The following is a 22381-nucleotide window of genomic DNA, read 5'->3' as shown; positions in this document are numbered from 1 at the left end:
TGCACAAGTGAAACGAGAGGGTTAGACCCCAAGAGAACAGGTGAGGTGAATGAAGTTTAAGGTCAGAGTTTTACTCTGTTATATTTAACGTTGCAAGATCAGATCAATGATACAGAACATGAAGAACAAACTGAAGCATGATTAGAGGATCTAATGTTGCCTTTACTAAAGCAAACCCTACACCACCTTCATCTTAGCCCAGTATTTGTAACCTCACCATCATTGACACACTTACACACACCTGAGATAAGCTCTTTAAGCATGACCATCTCCTCATCTGATCAAAGAAAAGGATCACTTTTATAAGTTCACCACCTCTTTTCATCTTCATACACAAACTGAATCCACAGACTGTACAGGTGTATGACACACACATAAATACCTGCTAATCAGTGTGACATCCAATCAAAATCCTCAGATGTTACTCAGCAAACCTGGGGTTCCACCTTCTTGGACAGTCTGTTAGTACAGTAACCTCACAGCTGCCATATTATTGATCAGATGATGTCATTAAAAATGCTCCAACAGCACAAACATGGTCCAGTTCAGGTGAAGTTAGCAGACAGCTAGCAGCTACAGCCGGCTGTGTCACCATCCACCCATCAGTCAAAAAGGCCACGCCCCTAACAATGCAAACTCCCCATGAAGAGGAAATTATTTAAAAATGATCAACAGAGACCAAGCAGTTTGTGTATTGTAAAAGTGTAAATGTGTAAACCTGTTTATTTGTACTGTAAAGGTTTAACATGGGAGTGTATGGAAACCACTCAGTGCAGCACTGAGTGGTTTCTGCTGGACACCGGAGGAAGTGCAAGAATATTGCAATAGCTGTTTATGAATTACAGATAACTTTAGTCCCACAAAAATAAAATAGACCTGTTGAGATGAGATTTCCTCTTACTTTTTTACCTGCTGATCAGTTATGCTAAGCTAAGCTAAGCTGAGCACAAATGTGAATAACTGAATCTGAAATGTTTCCTGTGCTGCGATCATCACATCTTACCAGCAGAGCTCCCTCTGGAGAGGATTTAGACATTCATGGAAGCCTGGGGGGAAACTGATGGTATTAGCGCAGGAAACAGGAAAGACAGGCTGAAGCAGACAGACAAGCACCTGAAACACCATCAGGTTTCCTCTCTGTGGGAGCAAAACACCATGTTTGTGTGAGCCATGATGAAGACTCTCCTCATCAATGGGGCCTCCACTTCTGAGGCCGTCCTTCTGCGCCACACCATCTCAAACCCAATATCATTCAAATATATATTCAGACAGAACTTTATAAGAAACCATTTATGAACGCGCTTGCAACCGATCCTCTCGTCTGCACCAGGATGATGTGATCAAAGTTATTACAGCTCAAACTAAAGCTGACCTTAGTTATTATGACGAAAAACAAAGACTAGAAAAAAAAAATCAATCATCAGAGACATTTTCTAATGTCCGTGCTTCCTTAGACTCATCGTTTCACTCTCTGAGGAAACAAACAGCTGCTCATGAAGTTATTCTAAAGAATAACTCACATTTAATTCACAAAGCATTAAAAACTCTGGTATTTTAATATGTTAATCAGTTATTTTACAGATCCAAGAAAGAAAATCCATAAACGAGGCATTCAGGAGCATCAGGGAGATTTGAGTTTTACACATTTATACATTTATACAGACTCTCGCTCCCACCTTGACCCTTTCATGTCCCGTTTCTCAGATGAGACAAACTTTATGTACAATATTCACACTGAGGACATCTCGTCAGTCCGTGCTGTTTCCTGATCTCAGCTCAGTCCAGCTGTTCTTCACATCAGGCCGCAGCCAAGCAGCTCGTCCCAGGGCCACCACCGCCGTGCAGGAAATGGGAGGAAGATGATTCAGGAAGGAGAATGGCTCCCGGGAGGATTATGTGGAGATGGAGGAGTAAGCTGAGGAGGCGCTGACCGGGGAGTACTGGACCGGAGTATACTGGATCAGAGGGACGGCCAGGTCCAGGTACTCCTGCAGAGGCAGAATCACACGTTAGAACAGGAAGTGGAAGCTCTGGAGACTTTAGCTCTGTCACATGACACCAAAACTCGCTTCTAACTTTTCTTTGTTCAACGTCACATCAATGCTCTCTCGCCAAGAGACCCACGCCGCTTCAAATAAATGAATACAATCATGACGTTTTTGAAAGTTCAAAGCAAAGCTGCAGTTCCTCTGATGTCCAGCAGAGGCTTCAGCACTGAGGCAGTCACACAGCTCTGCGTTAGCCAACTGCAACTAAGATGAGAGGAAACCAACACAGACTGTGGTATAAATTTCACAGGAGCTCACAGATAACTTTAAATTTACAGAAATAATAAAATATCTGTCTCAGTCTTCCTGATGGTTAGCGAGTGCTCCACCCATCAGTTAAATGTTTAAAGAGGAACGAGAGGGACCAACTGAAGAGAAACAGCTGAAGTGGAGGACATTTGCAGGTTTTACTCCTTAACAAAGAAACGACAAGTCACCTGGTTGGCCATGATGGAGACAGTTCGATCCAAATCCTCGACCAGCTGCTGGAAGGTCGGCCTGCGGGACGGGACGGCATGCCAGCAGTCCCGCATCATCAGATACCTGAGACCATGCAACACACGCTTTACTGCGCAGGTCGGATCAACACATCAAGGAACACAATACCAAATAAAACAAAATATCCTCTTTTGATCACAGATGTTTGCAGCTGTGTCTCTGACTTTGTGTTTCCTTATTTACATGAAGTCACATGCGACTACACAAGCGACCTTCAGATTTGGCAGAAGGTTTGTTAGTTGCAGCTGTCTGGAGATACTTGTTTGACTAGTTTCAAGTGAATTTAGAGCATAAAAGTGGTAAATGTTGGATTTTTAAAGTCGGCTCATCCTCCAGGTCTCATGTTTTCAGATATTGGCATTTAATGAAGCTGTCTCTTCTGCTGAGTTTTCCAGGAATGACCGGCTCCTCTGCTTAAGTGTCAGACTGAAGTGTTTGATGTGATGATATACTCACAGCTCCTGAGGGCACGCCGATGGTTTCTCCATGCGGTGTCCCTCCTTCAGCAGCTTGAAGAGCTCCTCGACAGGGACGCCGGGGTACGGAGACCCCCCGAGAGTGAAGATCTCCCACAGCAGGACCCCGAACGACCAGCTGTGAACACAGAGATAAACGAGCAGCTCTGTAATTTTCTCCCAACTGTCACATGAAAATAACTCATAAAAATCCTCATTTATTAATAATTGAAATATTAAATAGCTATTTCTCTATTCCTCTATATCACCATTTCTATCTCTCTGCTTCAGCTGAAGACAACATCTGAACCATCAAACATGTAAACATTAACCCATGATCTTTAGCACCAACATCTAATTTCACACTCCATAGATCGGAGCTGTCAAACAGCTACTTGCTGCTTTAACATCACCTTCTGCTGGGGTGGAGGTCCACTCCAGGCTGGGATGAGTTTCACGAGTCGGAGGAGAGCAAAGCGGGTGATTGACAGACATTTGTGTCGAGCTTTGAGAGCAAAGTTGCAGATTTACAGCTCGTTCTACGTTCCTGCCCTCACCCGTGAGCACGAGCGTGGGAATGAGCTTCCAGAGGGGCTCCAGGGACGGGAGTTCAGGAGGAGCTCAGAGCAGATTTGCTCCTCCACATAAAAAGGAGGCAGGTTCAGCATCTGAACAGGACGCCTCCTCATGATGAGTTTCTGGTCTAATCGGAGGAGACCCCAGTGCAGACCCAGGACACGCCGGGCTGTAGAGGCGGGCGGACTGACCAAGTATCGACAGTATCGGTGGCAACACAGGTATTGGCATCAGATCAGTACTTAAGTTTGTTCAGTGTTGTACCCATTCATCAGACAACAGGCATGTCTGCAGCCACCTCCCTGCTCTGCTGTGATTAGTCGCCCTGCGGTCACATGAGCAGCACTGAGCAGAGCTGTGCAGGCTGCAGTGCGTGTAGAGCTACTTCACAGCTGTACATGAAAACACTGCAAACACGATGCTGCTGGAAGGAAACCCCTCACACACACCCGGCACAAAGGTCAGAGGTCACAGTACTTCAGACAGACAAAGAATATCCAAGTGGCTCACACAGAGGTGAAAGTGATGTTTCAGTCATGACATCAGTCATGACTGAGAGTTGAGAGTCAGCATCAGCTAATGTTAAAGTGTTTTTGGCCATTATACTATATCTCACAAAAGTGAGTACACCCCTCACATTTTCCTGTTTTATTGTATCTTTTCATAGGAGATATGACACTTTGATACAATGTAAAGTAGTCAGTGTGCAGCTTGTACTACAGTGTCAATTTGCTGTCCCCTCAAAATAACTCAACATACAGCCATTATTGCCTAAACCGCTGGCAACAAAAGTGAGTACAGCCCTAAGTGAAAATGTCTAAATTGTGCTTAATTTGCCATTTTCCCTCCCTGGTGTCATGTGACTTGTTAGAGTTACAAGGTCTCAGGTGCAAATTGGAAGGTGTCTTGAATTTGGTGTTATTGCTCTCACACTCTCTCATACTGGTCACTGGAAGTCTAACATGGCACATCAGGCCAAAGAATTCTCTGAGGATCTGAAAAAAAGGATTGTTATTCTACATAAAGATGGCCTAGGCTATAAGAATATTGACAACATCCTGAAACTGAGCTGCAGCATGGTGGCCAAGACCATATGGCAGTCTAACAGGACAGGTTCCAGTCAAAACAAACCTCTCCATGGTCGAACAAAGAAGTTGAGTGCACGTGCCCTGCGTCATATCCAGAGGTTGTCTTTTAAAAATAGATGTGTGAATGCTGACAGCATTGCTGCAGAGGTTGAAGGCGCGGAGGGTCAGCCTGTCAGTGCTCAGACCATACGGCACACACTGCATCAAATGGCTGTTGTCCCAGAAGGAAGCCTCTTCTAAAGATAATGCACAAGAAGGTTTGCAAACACTTTGCTGAAGACAAGCAGACTAAGAACATGGATTACCTGTGGTCTGATAAGACCAAGATAAACTTATTTGGTTCAGATGGAGTCAGGGATGTGTGGCGGCAACCAGGTGAGGAGTACAAAGACAAGGGTGTCTTACCTACAGTCAAGCATGTTGGTGGGATTGTCATTGTTTGGGGCTGCATGAGTGCTGCTGGCACTGAGGAGCTACAGTTAATTGAGGGAACCATGAATGCCAACATGTAACTTACTAAAGCAGAGCACGATCCCCTCCCTTCAGAAACTGGGCCACAGGAAGGATTCCAACATGACAACAACCACAAACACACCTCCAAAAAGACCAGTGGCTGGCTAAATAAACTGAGGGTAAAGGTACTTGACTGGCCAAGCATGTCTCCAGACTTAAACCCTATTGAGCATCTGTGGGGCATCCTCAAATGGAAGGTGGAAGAGCACAAGGTCTCTAACATCCACCACCTCCATGATGGAGGAGTGGAAGAGGATTCTAGCAGCACCCTGTGAAGCTCTAGTGAACTCCATGACCAACAGAGTTAAGGCAGTGTTGGAAAATAATGATAGTTACACAAAAAATTGACACTTTGGCCCCAGTTTGGACATTTTCACCTAGGGCTGTACTCACTTTTGTTACTAGCGGTTTAGACATTAATGGCTGTGTGTTGAGTTATTTTGAGATTACAGCAAATTTACACCGTTATACAAGCTGCACACTAACTACTTTACATTGTGTCATATCTTTAATGTTGTCCCATGAAAAGATACAATAAAATATTTCAACAAATTTAAGGGGTGTACTCACTTTTGTGAGCTACTGTAGCTGTTACTGTAGCAGCATATTTTCAGCTCACTGAAGTGTGTTAAATCATTTTTTAAATAATTATATATATATATATATATATATATATATATATATATATATATATATATATATATATATATATATATATATATATATATAAAAAAAAAAAAAAAACACCCAGCACGCCCCTGCGGGCGGTTTATCCTTCAAGCTCGGGTCCTCTACCAGAGGCCTGGGAGCTTGAGGGTCCTGCGCAGTATCTTAGCTGTTCCCAGGACTGCGCTCTTCTGGACAGAGATCTCCGATGTTGTTCCTGGGATCTGCTGGAGCCACTCGCCTAGCTTGGGAGTCACCGCACCTAGTGCTCCGATTACCACGGGGACCACCGTTACCTTCACCCTCCACATCCTCTCGAGCTCTTCTCTGAGCCCTTGGTATTTCTCCAGCTTCTCGTGTTCCTTCTTCCTGATATTGCTGTCATTCGGAACCGCTACATCGATCACTACGGCCATCTTCTTCTGTTTGTCTACCACCACTATGTCCGGTTGGTTAGCCACCACCATTTTGTCCGTCTGTATCTGGAAGTCCCACAGGATCTTAGCTCGGTCATTCTCCACCACCCTTGGGGGCATCTCCCATTTTGACCTCGGGACTTCCAGGTTATACTCGGCACAGATGTTCCTGTACACTATGCCGGCCACTTGGTTATGGCGTTCCATGTATGCCTTGCCTGCTAGCATCTTGCACCCTGCTGTTATGTGCTGGATTGTCTCTGGGGCATCTTTACACAGCCTGCACCTGGGGTCTTGCCTGGTGTGATAGACCCCAGCCTCTATGGATCTTGTGCTCAGAGCTTGTTCTTGTGCTGCCATGATTAGTGCCTCTGTGCTGTCTTTCAGTCCAGCTTTGTCCAGCCACTGGTAGGATTTCTGGATATCAGCCACCTCCTCTATCTGCCGGTGGTACATACCGTGCAGGGGCCTGTCCTTCCATGATGGTTCCTCGTCTCCCTCCTCTTTCTTGGGTTTCTGCTGCCTGAGGTATTCACTGAGCACTCGGTCAGTTGGGGCCATCTTCCTAATGTATTCTTGGATGTTCGTTGTCTCATCCTGGACTGTGGTGCTGACACTCACCAGTCCCCGGCCCCCTTCCTTCCGCTTAGCGTACAGCCTCAGGGTGCTGGATTTGGGGTGAAACCCTCCATGCATGGTAAGGAGCTTTCTTGTCTTTATGTCAGTGGCTTCTATCTCCTCCTTTGGCCAGCCTATTACCCCAGCAGGGTACCTGATCACGGGCAGGGCGTACGTGTTGATGGCCCGGATCTTGTTCTTACCATTCAGCTGACTCCTCAGGACTTGCCTGACCCTCTGCAGGTACTTGGTGGTTGCAGCTTTTCTAGCGGCCTCTTCATGGTTCCCATTCGCCTGTGGGATCCCCAAGTACTTGTAACTGTCCTCTATGTCTGCAATGTTGCCTTCTGGTAGTTCAATCCCCTCAGTTCTGACTACCTTCCCTCTCTTTGTTACCATCCGACTACACTTCTCCAGTCCGAACGACATTCCAATGTCATTGCTGTATAGCCTGGTAGTGTGGATCAGTGAATCGATGTCTCGTTCACTCTTGGCATACAGCTTGATGTCATCCATGTACAGGAGGTGGCTGACAACTGCTCCGTTCTGTAGTCGGTATCCGTAGCCAGTCTTGTTAATGATCTCACTGAGGGGGTTCAGGCCTATGCAGAACAGCAGTGGGGACAGAGCATCTCCTTGGTAGATCCCGCACTTGATGGTGACTTGTGCTATGGGCTTGGAGTTGGCCTCTAGTGTTGTACGCCACATCCCCATTGAGTTCCTGATGAAGGCTCTTAGGGTCCCATTGATCTTGTACAATTCTAGGCATTCCAGTATCCAGCTGTGGGGCATTGAGTCATAGGCCTTCTTGTAATCAATCCAGGCAGTGCACAGGTTGGTCAGTCTGGTCTTGCAGTCTCGGCTGATTGTTCTGTCTACCAGTAGCTGGTGTTTTGCGCCTCTGGTATTCTTGCCAATTCCTTTCTGTGTCCCGCTCATGTATTGACCCATGTGCCTGTTCATCTTAGCCGATATGATGCCTGACAGGAGCTTCCATGTAGTACTGAGTGTGTATATATATATATATATATATATATATATATATATATATATATATATATATATATATATATATATATATATATATATATATATATATATATATATATATATATATATATATATATATATATATATATATACACACTCCAAACATGAGCTATGAAACACGTCTGTGCTGACTGTCCGCTTTGTTTCCAGCCTGCAGCACAGTTAAACTACAGACGCTGAGATAGACACCTCTACATTCAGCTCAGTTTCAAAATAAAAGCCAGAAGGTCTGTTTTACTGTGTTAACTTCTTAGTTTGAAAGTAAAAGTCACAGTGATTTAATGATCTTTTCGCAAACTGATGATGGTTTGTCATAAATCAGTACGCACTGCGCTCCCCGACATCAGCTGCCTCTATAAGTTAAATATATCGGCATCAGTAATATTAGCCCTGTATTTACTTTGTATCACATAGCACTACTGGGGAGGAGGAGGAAGACAGAACGGGGTCTAGGCATCTCTGCTGAGACTGCTTCTCCCTACCAGTGTAAATTATTTTAAAAACACACATGATGTGATGAGCTCAAAAAACAGGAAGCCGTAAAATGCTGTAAAATCACAGGAAGAGGAAGTCTTGGTTCAAATGCTCGGTAGGCTTCAGAGGACTCACACGTCACTCTGGTGTGTGTAGATTCGGTCAAACAAAGCTTCCGGCGCCATCCACTTCACTGGCAACCGACCCTGCGGACACAATCAAACCCAAAGATCAGCACCCTGTCACCTTTGGCTTTCACCCCGCCAAAATAAAAGTCTGTCCAACTTACATTGGTGGTCTTCTTGTAGTAGTCGATGTGGTGGATGTCTCGAGCCAGACCGAAGTCGGCGATCTTCATTACGCTGTCTTCGGTGACTAGAACGTTCCGGGCCGCCAAGTCTCTGTGAATGCACTGAAGCACAGGGGAGGGTCAGCCTTTACATCATGACACCGAGAATTCAACCGACAACCCAATGCACTCACAACACAGCTACCCCCCTCCCCCTTTTATTCTTAAAGAATAAAGGCTGGAGACTGTTACGGATTCAAATATTGCGGATGGATACAAGAGGAAAACCAAAATAACAACACTGGTCCGGCCGGGTTGAGTCAAACGATGATTTAATGATCACACGTGTGGGAGATGGACACTGTACGCAGACAGCATCAGATCTCAAAATGGTGGAGCATTGATCAAACTCTTATAGCCTCTATTGGCCCCCACCTAATCATAAAAGCCTAAACATTCACATTCTTTCTCTCACACAGCGCCTAAGCTACGACCTTGGCTCCCTGTTTATCTGCTCCTGCTGAGATGGGGCAGAAAACTCCAGTATGTTCTGTTCTCTTCTAATCAGACAAATAAGGCGATGACTTTCTGCGAACAGTATTTCTTATAACTCAGCAGTATAATGCATCATAAAACAATATCATTCATTCACAATAAATCAGCAGTCTAATGTAATGCAAATCAGTTTAACAAATGTAATAGTTACCACCTTCTTCTAATTCAGGAGAATAATGCAAACTAAAACTACATAATAATTCACAATCTTTAATTAGGGGTCTAACATGGCATAAAATAATATTATAATCCCACAAGACCCCTTCTGTTCATCCAGCTCCATATTTTTAGTAAGTTTGCACCAAGACCCAGCACAAGACAAAAAAATGATGATCAGTTATAATTGTAGGGTCTTTATCTCACAATATAAAACACCTGGAGGCACCTGTTACTGTGCTTGGTGCTACTTAAATGAAATGGAATTAAACTGAAGCACGATTCTTCTGAGCAGCAGAGTCCAGGCATAAAAGTATGGAGATGGGTGTACTTAATAAAGTGGCTATGAGTATATTTCTGCACTGCGTGTGTCAGATTTCTCGTCAGACGCTCTGTGTTTACTGGCAAAAGAAAACCGATGCCAACAGAGTTCACAAGATCGTTCAAGCATGAAAAGGAGCAGAGTCTGCGCCCTGATGATGTAAAGTCTCTCTGACCTTCTTTGATGCGAGGTATGCCATCCCTCGGGCCACCTGGTACGCTGCCGACACCAGCTCCCTGACCTCCAGGCTGCCCAGTGACGCCTGCCTGGAGCTGCTCCAGTATTCCACCCCGACCGGCCGGCGAGCTCGCAGATACTCCCTCAGATTACCCTGCGCAGCGTACTCCACCACCACATAGAGAGGACCTGCTCCGGGTCATGGCGAACCCCAGGAGAATGAAAGAAACGCATTAATAGCAAATACTCACACGGCAGGAATTTAAAGACCTCAGACGTGGCGGTGCTCACCGTCCTGCGTGCAGGCGCCCACCAGGTTAATGATGTTCTTGTGTTTGCCGATCATCTTCATCATTTCCATTTCAGAGATGAGGTCAGACAGATCCTTCTCCGTGGCATCGGCTGCACGTAGCAACAACACGTAATCTTTCAGCGACAACCTCAATGTCATGCCCCCTGCAGCTCACACTTGCACAAGTTTCCACATTTATATTTGGAGCTCTGCTGAGACTTCACTGAGCACCACCACAGTCAGAACTTTACTTCCTTATAAAGTAATTTGCATTTATTTTATTAGGGGCACACACACAAGCTGGAATGGAGAAGCTAGGGTGGAGGTGGGTTGCAAAGAGGCAGCTGCAGGGGGCATCTTTCACCCTAAACTGCTGCCTGCAAGTTCTCTCACCTTTGAGCATCTTCACGGCGACTTTGGTGACCCGTGTCGGTTTGTTTTTGTCGATCCCGATGGCCTCGGCCAGAACCACCTGACCGAAGCAGCCTTCGCCCAGAGGCTTCCCCAGAGTCAGCCTGAGGACGACAAACAAACGGTCAGCAGATACAGGAGCACGCTGATCTCACGCTCACTTTCATTATATTTAAACCTTAAGAACAGACCGAGAAGACGAGGCTGACGTAATTTCAGAAACATGCTGTGCAGCTGACAGTGAGCTCTCCAACTCAGTCTGTAAGCTGGTTGTTTGGTCGTGTTAGTGATAGGTCAAAGGTCACAGAGACAGGCAGGTTACATTAGAATGTAACAGATGAAGAAATAACAGTGCAGTCTTTTCCCTGATGTCAATTGCTGCAGCAATCTCAGGTGCAGATTGGGAGGGGCGAGGGGCAGAAAAGGCGTGGTTACCGGTCACGAGGCAGCTCCCACGCAGGGTCGTAGGGAAGTTCGTACTGGGACGCGCCCACCAGGACGGTGGTGGCCGCGCTGGAGAGACGAGACTGACGCATCAAACACATCCCCGATTGCAGTGAGGACGACGACTCGACTGACACCTGTGGACGCAGAATTCAATTCTATTTTATTTATACAGCACCAAATCACAACAACAGTAACCTCAAGGTGCTTTATGTTGTAAAGTAAAGACTTTACAATAATACAAAGGAAACAAAAAAATAACCCTATGACCCCTGTGAGCAAGCGCTTGGCAACAATGGGAAGGAAAAACTTCCTTTTAACAGGAAGAAACCTCCAGCAGAACCAGGTTAAGGGAGGGGCAGACAGTTGGGGAGGAAGATGGGACAAAGACATGCTGTAGAAGAGAGCCAAAGATGAATGATAACTAATGATTCAATGCAGAGAGGTACAAACACATGTGAGTAAAGAAACACTCAGTGCATCATGGGAATCCCCCAGCAGCCTACACCTATTGCAGCATAACTAAGGGAGGATTCACGGTCACGTGATCCAGCCCTAACTATATTCTTTATTAAAAAGGAAAGTTTGAAGCAGTGCTGTCAGCGTTAATCTCGTTAGAATGATGCTAACGCCATAACCGCATTAATGCAGCAAATCTCCGTTAGCGAGTTAGCGCGGATCGCCCCATGCATGGGGCTGCATCATGGTGCAGCCATGGGCTAACAGAGATTTGCTGCGTTAATGCAGTTATGGCGTTAGCATCATTCTAACGAGATTAACGGTGACAGCGTGAGGAGCAGGATTTTGAATTCTGGATTTAACAGGGAGCCAATGAAGAGAAGAAAATATAGGAGAAATCTGCTCTCTCTTTCTAGTTCCTGTCTGTACTCTTGCTGCAGCATTTGGGATCAACTGAAGTCTTTTCAGGGAGTTTTTAGGACATCCTGATAATAATGAATTACAGTTTTTATTTGCCAAGGTAATGCCATCCAGAGTAAGAATGGAAGGGAGTCTAAAAGACACATTGATGGTTTCGAGGTAGTAATTACTGAAGTTAACTCAGAAAGATCAACTGGAGAACAATACTAAACAAATATCAATTGTAGTGAAAATAGCTGTAGATAACGTGAAATGTGAAATGATTCTGAGTAATTTTATCTATAATAGTTAAAATTTTATTTGTGAAGAAGTTCATGAAGTCATTACTAGTTAACTTACTCAAGGGATGGTTGGCTCAACAGAGCTCTGACTTTTTTGTCAGCCTGGCTACAGTGCTGAAGAGAAACCTGGGGTTGTTCTTATTTTCTTCAATCAATGAAATAGTAAAATGTTCTGGCTTTGCAGAGCAGCAAACTATTTCTCCAGGCTAAATGATGATCTTCTAAATTTGTGATACGCAATTTCCTCTCCAGCGCGTTTGAGAGCACATCTTAAAAAGGAGAGAGCGAGGGCGCCTCACCTGTCTCCTCACCTGTCTCTTCAGAGGCATGCTCTTGGCTAATTTCTGCACGACCAGCTGGTTGCTGAAGTCACTTTTCTTTGGCACACAGCAGAGCCTGCAGATGACTGCTGTGGCGGTGAGGACGACGATGATGAAAAACCCAAGGCAGTAGATGAAGATCTCCAGGTACGCCTGCGAGGTCAGTGGGGAGGGCGGAGGGTCTGAGGAGAGATCACATCGGGAACATTAACAGAGATTTGAGCTCGTTTCTGTGCGTGGCAAACCTGTGAACCTTCACATACCATCGACCACAGTGAGCCACGCAGAGTGGTGCGACACCCCAATGGAGTTGGCGGCCAGGCAGGTGTACTCTCCAGAGTCTTCCAGAGTTACACTCCTCAGATTCAGCACCTCCATCTCTCTGTCTGTGGTGTTCATATTAGCAGTCTAAGAGAGACAAAGGGAGCGGCGCTCCTGGGATTATTCATGTTGATGTAAAGCGCTGCTATCCAGGCAGCACACAGGTATCCCCTGAGGTGTGATCGGGGAATAAAGGGAACAAGTTTGACTACATTTATATCAGCTTTCCATACTTTGAGAACACGAGCGTAGGGCAGTCCGTCCGGTCCCACTTTGCTGCCGTTGATGACGATGTGTTTGAGCCACTGGATGTGAGGCTGTGGGTCGCTGAAGACGCGGCACACAAAATCCACGTTGCTGCCAACCACTGCCGTCTGGTTGGCCGGCAGCCCGGCCTGCAGGATGGGCCTGTGAGGAGAGCGCTCTGAAACAGGTAGGATGGAGATAAAGAGAGAGGTAAAATAAGAGGACAAGAATGATGATTTGCTGTGTTTTTGTTCAGTTTGGAGGAATATGGGGTTTCACAGAGCTTCAGCTGTGCCTGAAATGTTCACCATCACTCTTACCGACTACATCCAGCTGGTAAGTGTGTCGCAGGCTTCCATATTCGTTCTCCACCACACAGGTGTAGTTCCCTTTATCAGAAGGAACCACTGACTCCATAATTAGACTCCACATGTGGTCTCTGATCTGAAGGACAGAACACAGGTAAACCAAAGGGATGAAAAGGAAAACTAACTCTGAAGCTTCCTCTGATGTCACAAACTCACCTTGTAGCCTCCGATTCGTTGGTCCTTCCTCAGCTCGTTCCCGTTCTTGTACCAGCGCAGGGAGGGAAGCGGATTTCCCATTGCTTGGCATCGAAACTTCACCGTTGTGCTTGCAGGAACGGCGTGAAGCAGCTTCTCCATCTTGTCTGGCATCACCCACTGCGGCTCCAGCGCTAATGAGGAGACACAGCCACGTAAGGATCGTGATTACAAACACCTGTCTGAGAGAGAGAGAGCAGTTTGAAGCTTACGCTGCTGCAGCTTCTCGCTGCTCGTCGACAGCTCGTCGGACAGCTTGTTTTCCTCTGACGAAGATTCGTCATCTTCTTCGTCTTCGGAGGATTTCACTGCGTCTGCTTTAAAATAAAAGGCAGTTTGTTTAAAACATGCAGCTTTTACAGTTCTGCATTAACCTCAATGACCACACATGATGTGTATCACAGGAAGATGACTGAGAGCATCTCAGAGGACATCAGACGCTCTGATTCCACATTCAGAAGAATAAACTAACATCCGCCCTTTTTAGACATGAATCGGAATCAAAACACTTTAGTAATCCCAGAAGCAGTGATGTCACAATGCTCCAAGACAGAACAGAAACTATATACTATATAAAAGCATTCTAATTTTAAATATCCCAGTATGTTACACAAATCAAATATATGGTTGACACTGAGGTGCCCCTCTTGATGCTTTGATTCTGTGGAAAAGCTCATACCAGAAGAAGTGTAATGAAGTGTAATGCCAAAATGAATCAGTGAGATTTTATGGGAAACATAAGCTTGTGAAATGGGCACATTTAACATGTGGCTGAAATAAACTGCTAACTGTAAACAGGGCAACAGCTTTAGAAGACTTTCGTTCCAGATCAGGAGGTCAGTTTTCAACAAGACAAACCTACAGCAGCTGGTTTCAGACAGAGGACCGAGGCCCAGGGTCAGATAAAGAGGGATTATTATGAACTGTGAATCATGCAGAGCAGCTCTGGGAGAGTCTGAGAATGAAACCTGGAGCAGGAAGTGAGCAGAACAGTTTCAGCTTAAACACTTCAAAGAAATATCCTCAGCTGTTTCATATTCTCTGACCAGCGGTCACAAACAGAAAACCAAACCAGCATCAGGAGCCTGGAAGGCCTTCTGCTGTAGACTGATGGTGTAAGAGGCTCTGTGGCTCTGAAAGTACAGCTCCTGGTAAAGACATCAGAGAAGAACAGTGAGACAGGGCCGGGCTCGAGGGACGCTGTTTACGAGAAACCAGCTCAGGATCATTTTCTGTTACTGCGTCTGCCACAAGGAGGCGTGGCTTCAACCTGAGCAGAGCAAAACAAGAAACTACAGATTCAAACACTCAGCTGGAGTCCAGATGGTTGGACCGGCACATACCCACCCACATACACACAAACACACACACACACACCCACACACCACCCGAGGCAAGTGTGTTTGTTGTGTTTGTGCTGCACAGCGCTTCATGTGTTCTCACAGGGCCAGTCTGAGCGCTGTCCTCGCTCTCACCAGGAAAAAATCACTCTAAACGTTTTCAGATGCCTTGCAGCCACAAACAACCAAACCTTGAAAAGTCACTTTCCTTTTACAGAACTTCTCTCATTGGAAACTTTTAGGAGCTTTTATATAACATGGAGACAGAAACACCGCGACCACAGTCAAGATCAGATGTGAACGAGCCTCAAACAAAGGAGGGCGAGGCCCAAACAAGCGCTGCAGCACTTAAAAAGAGGCTAACGTACCGGCGCTGCCAGGAACCCGATTTATCATCAGAGCGCCACGCTGAGCACCAGGCTTTAACCATGAACTGTGGTTATTCAGATAACCACAGCCCTCTGCTTCAGGCTAAAAATAGTAATAAAAGCCAGTGACAGTGACATTAAAAAAAAGCCAATTAAAAGAAACAAGTTATTGTGTCTCAGATTCTCTGTTAAGGAATATTTGTGAGTTTATAGCGTTTTGTTTTCATTTCAGTTTTTCAGAAAAGTGTTTATGTGTTTATCATAACTCCCACATTTAACAGCGTCTGAAGCTGCAGCCACGCCGAAGACACCCCGCTTTACTTCACTGCAGAAATTCACCTGCACATGCTTCAGTTTGGTTTCATAAATTAATAAAATGCATAAATTAAATATCCTGCTTCAGAGTCTCCAAGAAGAGAGATGCACTTCTCTGACAAATCTTCAACTGAATTTTAGTTAGTTTAGTAATATCTTCCTTAAACACCAGGGTCTTACAGCAGGGCTGTCACAGCTCAGAGCTCAGCCTCAGTGTTTACATGTATGAATGGCTCTAACTGCTTCAAGCCTCCATCAGGAGGCTACATCGTCTCGTTCCATGCTGGGATCCTGGATCCAGTTAAACTGAAATGCTAAAGCCAGCTGTCTGACTGTGAGGATTTGCTGCTGCTCGCTGGTGTCAGTTATACTGACGTGTCTGAGTTTGGGACATTAAACACGGCTTTAATTCTAGTTTAAATGAAGCAAACTCAGGTTAAACTGTAGGAGGTGTCTGAAAAGTGACTTTAGATACGTCTTTCAGTCATGGTGTCCACCCTCAGACCTCAGATGCTCCTCACCTGTGCGCGTGTCCTCTGTGGCTGGCCTGGACTGAGCCGGAGGGTCGTGAACCAGCAGAACTAGCAGAACCAGCAGGAGGTAGTGAGGGCAGGACATCGTGTCCAACACAGCGACGTGCTCCGAACACACTGCAGCGACAACAGACACACAATGTCAGACTTCCTGCTTTCTCTGAGAGTCAGACTAGTGCAGGTCACCGAGGATGGAAATCTGCCTGCTTCAGATATCTGTCAGTTTGAAGTTAAAAGGATACGTACTGTATGATGTGAATGATTGGTGAGCAGAAGAATCCGAAATGTGCAAAATGCTGCCACAGGGAGGGTTTGTTCCAGTTTTAAAAGTTTTTTTCTACCTTATAAAAGTTTAAAAATACAGAAAACAGTGCATCAACTTAAACTTAATACACTTTTTATCATTAATATCATTTAGTTTGTTTAAATGTACGATCGTAAAATGAAAACAGGAAGTCAATAAAACAAACGAGCTGTGATGAAACGTGAAAAGAAGATGAGTGAAGCTCACTCACATGCACTACAGCATCATTCATGTTTTGGCTACGGCTGCTGATGACCTTTGACCCCTCCGAGGTGACTCACACAGCACAAACTGCATACAATGATTGTGGTCATGAATAAACTTTCTAAAGCTCCAACCTCAACGCTCCGCAACATTTAGGAACTTTGTTTAAATTCCGGGTCTGTGCCAGGAAACCAACCAATTGAAATTAACTTCACCAATTTTGGAGTCTGATATCAGCCAGAGCTTTTGATGGATACCAGAAGAGTTTGGTTGATGTGCAGCTGCTAAGAGATATTTAACCAAATATCAATGAGTGTGAATAGACACACTGCCACACACACACACACACACACACACACCTTGAGTGACATCCACCTGTCCATAGGGTTTAATATAACAGCTGAAGGGTTTCCACAGGTTTAGGAGTGTTTATGGGAATTTCTGACCATTCTTCCAAAGGCACATTGTGAGGTCAGACACTGATGTTGGAAGAGAATGCTTGGCTCTCAGTGTCTACTCTAATTTATTCCAAAGGTGTTCTGTTGGGTTGAGGTCAGAACTCAAGTTCTTCCACACCGAACTCGCTCATCCATGTCTTTATGGCTTTTGCACTGATGTGCAATCATACTGAAACAGGAAGCTCCATCCCCAAACTATTCCCTGTGCCAAACAGTTTGGAGGTCTGTAGCGACTAACTCGACAGAAAGTTCCTCTGTGCACTTTGATCCTCAGTGGCCAATCACTCAGTGGCTGAGCTGCTGCCGTTCCTAATCACTTCCACTCTGTTATAATCCCACTAACAGCTGACTGGAATATTTAGTAGAGGAAACGTCACGCTAGACTTGTTGCAAAGGTAACATCCTATCACAGTACCACGGTGGAGTTCACTGAGCTCCTGAGAGTGACCCATTCCTCCACAGATCTTTGTAGAAACAGTCTGCATGCCTAGGTGTTTGATTTTGTACACCTATGGGCATGGAAGTGATGGAACACCAATGATCTGGATGGGTGACTGAACACTCTTGGCAATATAGCGTATGTACCTGTGTGGATCAGAGAAAACCCAAACTTTTTCTTTAAAGTCGTTAAAGATGCATGCTGCACAGCTATTCCATTGGAAAAAGAACAGTTCAAAGGATGACCCTGACATTCATGCCTGAGGTGAGTAGACGAGACTGAAGGAGCTGAAGCAGCAGGAATGAACAGCTCCTCCTGACTGACCAAGACAAGCAGCATCTGACAGGACGCCTCCAGGCTCATTTGTTTCAGCCCCAACCAACCGGGATGAGACCCCCGTGTGAAGACACCATTCATACAACACACATACACACTCACACCAGCATTGTTGCACTGGGAGTCAAACAGTGAAGCATCCTGTCACTGAGGTCTTCGTGGCCCATCCTCTCTGAGTTTCAGAGCTGAGATGTGGTCCTGTGTGAGCCTCAGCTCCATCCAAAGTATCGCTGAACTCTGATTATTGTTGATTTTTATTGATTATTGTTGATTGTCTGTAATATCTGTGGTGCAGCTCTCTTCAGTTTTGGTGCTTTCTTTATTGTCTTTAACTAAAAAATCTTTAAACATGAAAACTGGATCCAGATAAATCTCTACGACTTCCTCTCCTCATTTCTGAGCCCGGATGATGACTTTTTCCTCAACCCAAGTGTGAACTCGGGTGTGATGGGTCAGCTCAGTCGAGGCAGTGCTGATGGATGATGAGGGTGGTTTCTTAAACCAGCCTGATGCTTTCATTAGGAGTCATTTTGGAAGCTGCCTCCACGTCACTAACATCAGTCAGAGCAGACCCTCTGAATGAAACCTTACCTGCACTAGACTGTGTACACCGGCTATCTGACACATCCACTCCCAAAACAGCTTCACCCTAACACCACCCTGATCTACAGCTTCAGCTCAAACACCACCCTAACCCTCTCCACTCCATCCTTACAGTCTGAACATCACATATTCTTATTTATGAGTGTTTACAGAAGGAACCGACTCACAGACACCTACACCACCTGCATCACCATCCACACCATCACAGACTCACAGACAGAATGATCATTTTAATGTGGTCAGAGGTAAATAACCTTAAAGCTTGAATCAGTGCCTGAGCTCGTGGTTACTCATGATTATTAGGGTTAGTCTAAGTTCAGAAATATTCTTCATGCTATAATAAAAATATGGCGTGTGTGTCTAGAAACTTCCAGCTGCTCACATGAGAGGAAGCTGCGGTTCTCCTGCAGGGATCTGAGGATGGAAGGAACGATTTGGAGCTTTCAGCTACTGGCATGATGCAGAACCACCCTGTGTAGCTCCTGTCCTGTGCAATGAATCCAGTTTTAACTTGAAAAACTATTTTGGCTTCCTGCAATGACTGAGCATGACTAAGGCGTCTCCCTGGTGTCATGGTAACACTATGACCTCAGAGAAACCCACCCGAGTGTCAATCTGACCCTGGCCAAAGCGAGGCTGACGCACCGGCACTGCCAGGAACCCGATTTATCATCACTGAGCCACGCTGAGCACCAGGCTTTTACCAATCTGGGATTTCTGAGACTAATCTGGTTGGTGGAGAGCGAGCAAACAGCCAGTCACAAAGCAGTGCGCTTCAGTCTCTGACACAAACGCCAAAACATGCTTCACACCCCATCAGACACCTGAAGTCACGCCTACTGCTCGCAAATTTCAAGATTAAAGCAGAGTGATGATGATGATGGTAGTGATGAGATCACTGTGAACCTGTTTACAGACACAAACAGGAACAGGAAACTGTAACAAGCTCCAACTACACCTTCACAGGCTCAGGTGTTCTGTTCTGACCTCACTGGTGATGATGACGGTGATGATGATGATTGTGTGTGTGCTGGCAAAGAGGACTCACACACAGCCTGCAGCTGTCACTGACCCACTAACACAGACAAAATATTAGGAACACCTGTGCCTAATAAGCTTTTGGTCCTCACACTGCAGCAAAGCCCAACCTGTGAGGGTCCCTGTGGTATCTAACACAGGACGCTAGCAGCAGATACTCAAATACTTCGAGTCCTGTGTACTGTGAGTCAGAGTACTGCAATTCAGACCTCTCCCAGTTCAGCATCAGTCTCTGCTCCGCTCTCAGCACAAGAAAAAGTGTGTGACTTCTGCTTTACACTGATCTACTCCACCCACACAAACCAACACCATCACAACTCTGGTGCCAGCCTCCTGATTTCAAACTAATCATTTTACATTAAACTGTTCATTTTTCTTCATGTAATAAAGCCTGACACACACACACACACACACACACACACACACACACACACACACACACACACAGTAAACCCCTGGTCGGAGCATCTGGTCCGGTGTGCGTGTCAGAGAGAGAGAGAGTACACCTGTACCTGTGAGCAGGTGAAGCTGTGAAGCTTCAGAGCCCTGCGAGTACAAACATATCTGAGCTGACCTCAGAATAGTGAGCCCCCTCCCTCCTCAGAGCAGTAGTACCTCTGTTTTTCGCAGTACTTACAGACACACAGATCCCGGTAGACCTCAGATCAGAGTACCTGTGGAGCTCCACGGTCTGCGGAGGAATAAGCGTTAGTTAGTACCGGGACTGGGCACCAACAGCAGCCTGCCCGCTATTCCGTCTGCGGCTCTAGTTCACGTTAAAGCCCCGGCGGAGTGATCCAAACTCCTCTTGCTCTTCGCTCTAGAGCCGCGCGTGCAGAGCACAGTCCCTCACGGTGTTTGTCGGCGCACGGTCAGCGGGAAGGCCCGCCCACAGGGGGCGTTTCTTACCCTCCTCCCCAGCGCACCGTGGAGGGCTGGTTTTAACGGTGCTGTGGGGACGCGTGTGGGGACAGAAAGGTCCCCACACTTGTAACTTCCAGCATGGGACATCGGGCTATTGGGTGTGTTTATAGCTAGGTTTAAGTTTGGTTTAAACATAGCCAGACTAATCTTCTAAGTGGCCCGGGTCAAACACTTGGCTCCCTCTTAGACACACAGAAAGAAAACAAAACCTTTACGTCATTGGATTAAGAAACTTCATCCGAAAGACTGATACGTCAGTGTTGTTGTGGTTGGGCTGTACAGTTTTACATGACCATTTACAGTTTCTGGAAATTCTGCAAAGTTTTGTGGCTTCAGTTTTGACTTCAGTGTGGAGACATGTTTTTACGAAAGTGTCAGATCTTCATCATCATCATCATCACCATCATCATTATCTTTATTTATAAAGCACTTTAAAAATAACCACAGATGACACAAAATGCTGTACATTAGAACTAAATAATCACAATTATAAGATATAAATAAAAGCCAATTAAAAAAAATTCATTAGTTAATAAATTATTTAATTAAAAGATAAACTAAGTCTCACTGCAGTCAAAAGCCAAGGAATAAAAATGGGTTTTAAGTAGTGCTGACAGCACTAGTTTTAAGATGTGTTCTAAAAGAGGGCTCTCTATTGTGCAAGGGCAAGTTATTCCATAAGTTAGGAGATCTGTCTCACAGCATTAAACTGTTATTTATGAAGTGAGTGTTAAAAAACAAGTACAGTTTAAATCCATGTTTATGTCATGTTACCTCTTTGGATCACTTTCCTGTGATCATAATCAGCTGTTTAGTCTTGCCTCAGTTACATCACCATAAGCTCTCACACAGCCAAGCTTCAGTCACTTCAGAGCCCTTCACACTGATTTAAATTCTCTCCTGGAAGCCTAAATTACCTTAAAGTTGACCCAAGTCTTCACTTTTTGATTTTATTATCTGCTCGATAGGCAGTGTTGGGGAGTAACGGAATACATGTACCACCGTTACGTATTTAAAATACAAAATATGAGTAACTGTATTCCGTTACAGTTACCGTTTAAAAAGGTGGTATTTAGAATACAGTTACTTTGTTGAAATAAATGGATTACACTGCGGTACTTTCCTGTTTCATATTGTCGCGGGTCAGGACTGTTTGGGTTTTGTTTGACAGCTATGTTCTGTTATTGCAGGCGGCAGCGTTATGGTTGCCAAGGTTACAGGGTGACACACTCTCTCTCTGCGACTGTGTGTTTCCTGGGTGAGAGAGCGCCTTTTTGTTGTTGTTGTTGTGCTAAGCTAATAGGCAGAATGCTACAGGCATAGCCCTAAAGAATGTAGCATCATGGGCAGTGTAGTCCGTGCTGCAGGGAGAATGGACTGCCATACACGTTATGGGTCTGTGAGCAAGAGAGGGAGAAAAAGGAAAACTACGGGCTGTCATCGAACAGAAACGGGAGGTGGAAGCATGTAAATATAATAATTACCACTGCAGCCAAGAAGAGTGCCTGACGAGCCCAGTTGAAAGTAAGCTATTAAGACTCGACTGTCGTGTTTTCCTCCGAAACAATAAGTTCCGTTGGAACCTTTCAACGCCTCTCTCTGTCTCTCGCAAGCAAAGTTGACCCACACAACAAAGTAAAGCTATTTTTCGGCTACGAGCCCAACACGGAACCCACGGTATTAGCCAGAGGTCCCTTTACTACGGTTCGGAGCCGCGGACTTTCAGTAATAGTAATAAATCACATTCATGTAGTTGTAAACAGCTGTTGGTCTTCCTTGGTCTCTTGTGTTCTGGGGGCCTCTGGATGTCTGGAGTTTTGATCTCCTCCATACCTGCTTCATACCCTGGAGGACTGGGCTG

The 22381-nt window shown here is 45.4% G+C and overlaps 1 protein-coding gene across 3 annotated transcripts; it reads right to left on the bottom strand.

Annotated features, from left to right (window-relative positions):
• Positions 1-1303: 1303 nt before the first annotated feature.
• On the bottom strand, positions 1304-20454 carry LOC308392649 (fibroblast growth factor receptor 1-A-like). 3 transcript variants are annotated; one of them, XM_080875780.1, is made up of 17 exons: positions 20234-20454; positions 16203-16331; positions 13871-13975; positions 13620-13792; positions 13416-13539; positions 13083-13273; positions 12792-12936; positions 12508-12710; positions 11040-11185; positions 10587-10708; positions 10193-10303; positions 9900-10090; positions 8692-8814; positions 8538-8608; positions 3003-3140; positions 2486-2591; positions 1304-1988 (listed from the first exon to the last, which is right to left on the bottom strand). In XM_080875780.1, exons 2-17 carry the CDS (start codon positions 16297-16299, stop codon positions 1893-1895), a joined length of 2142 nt encoding a protein of 713 aa, XP_080731906.1. In that variant the 5' UTR covers positions 16300-16331; positions 20234-20454; the 3' UTR covers positions 1304-1892. The 3 variants fall into 3 exon arrangements, with proteins under 3 accessions (XP_080731906.1, XP_080731908.1, XP_080731907.1); XM_080875782.1 differs by having other exon boundaries at positions 12520-12710; positions 13871-13972; XM_080875781.1 differs by having other exon boundaries at positions 1305-1988; positions 12520-12710.
• Positions 20455-22381: the final 1927 nt, after the last annotated feature.

Source organism: Rhamphochromis sp. 'chilingali' (genome assembly GCF_963969265.1).
Source record: "Rhamphochromis sp. 'chilingali' genome assembly, chromosome: 2".
NCBI classification, from domain to species: Eukaryota; Metazoa; Chordata; class Actinopteri; order Cichliformes; family Cichlidae; genus Rhamphochromis; species Rhamphochromis sp. 'chilingali'.
This window is presented reverse-complemented; position numbering and strand designations above follow the sequence as displayed.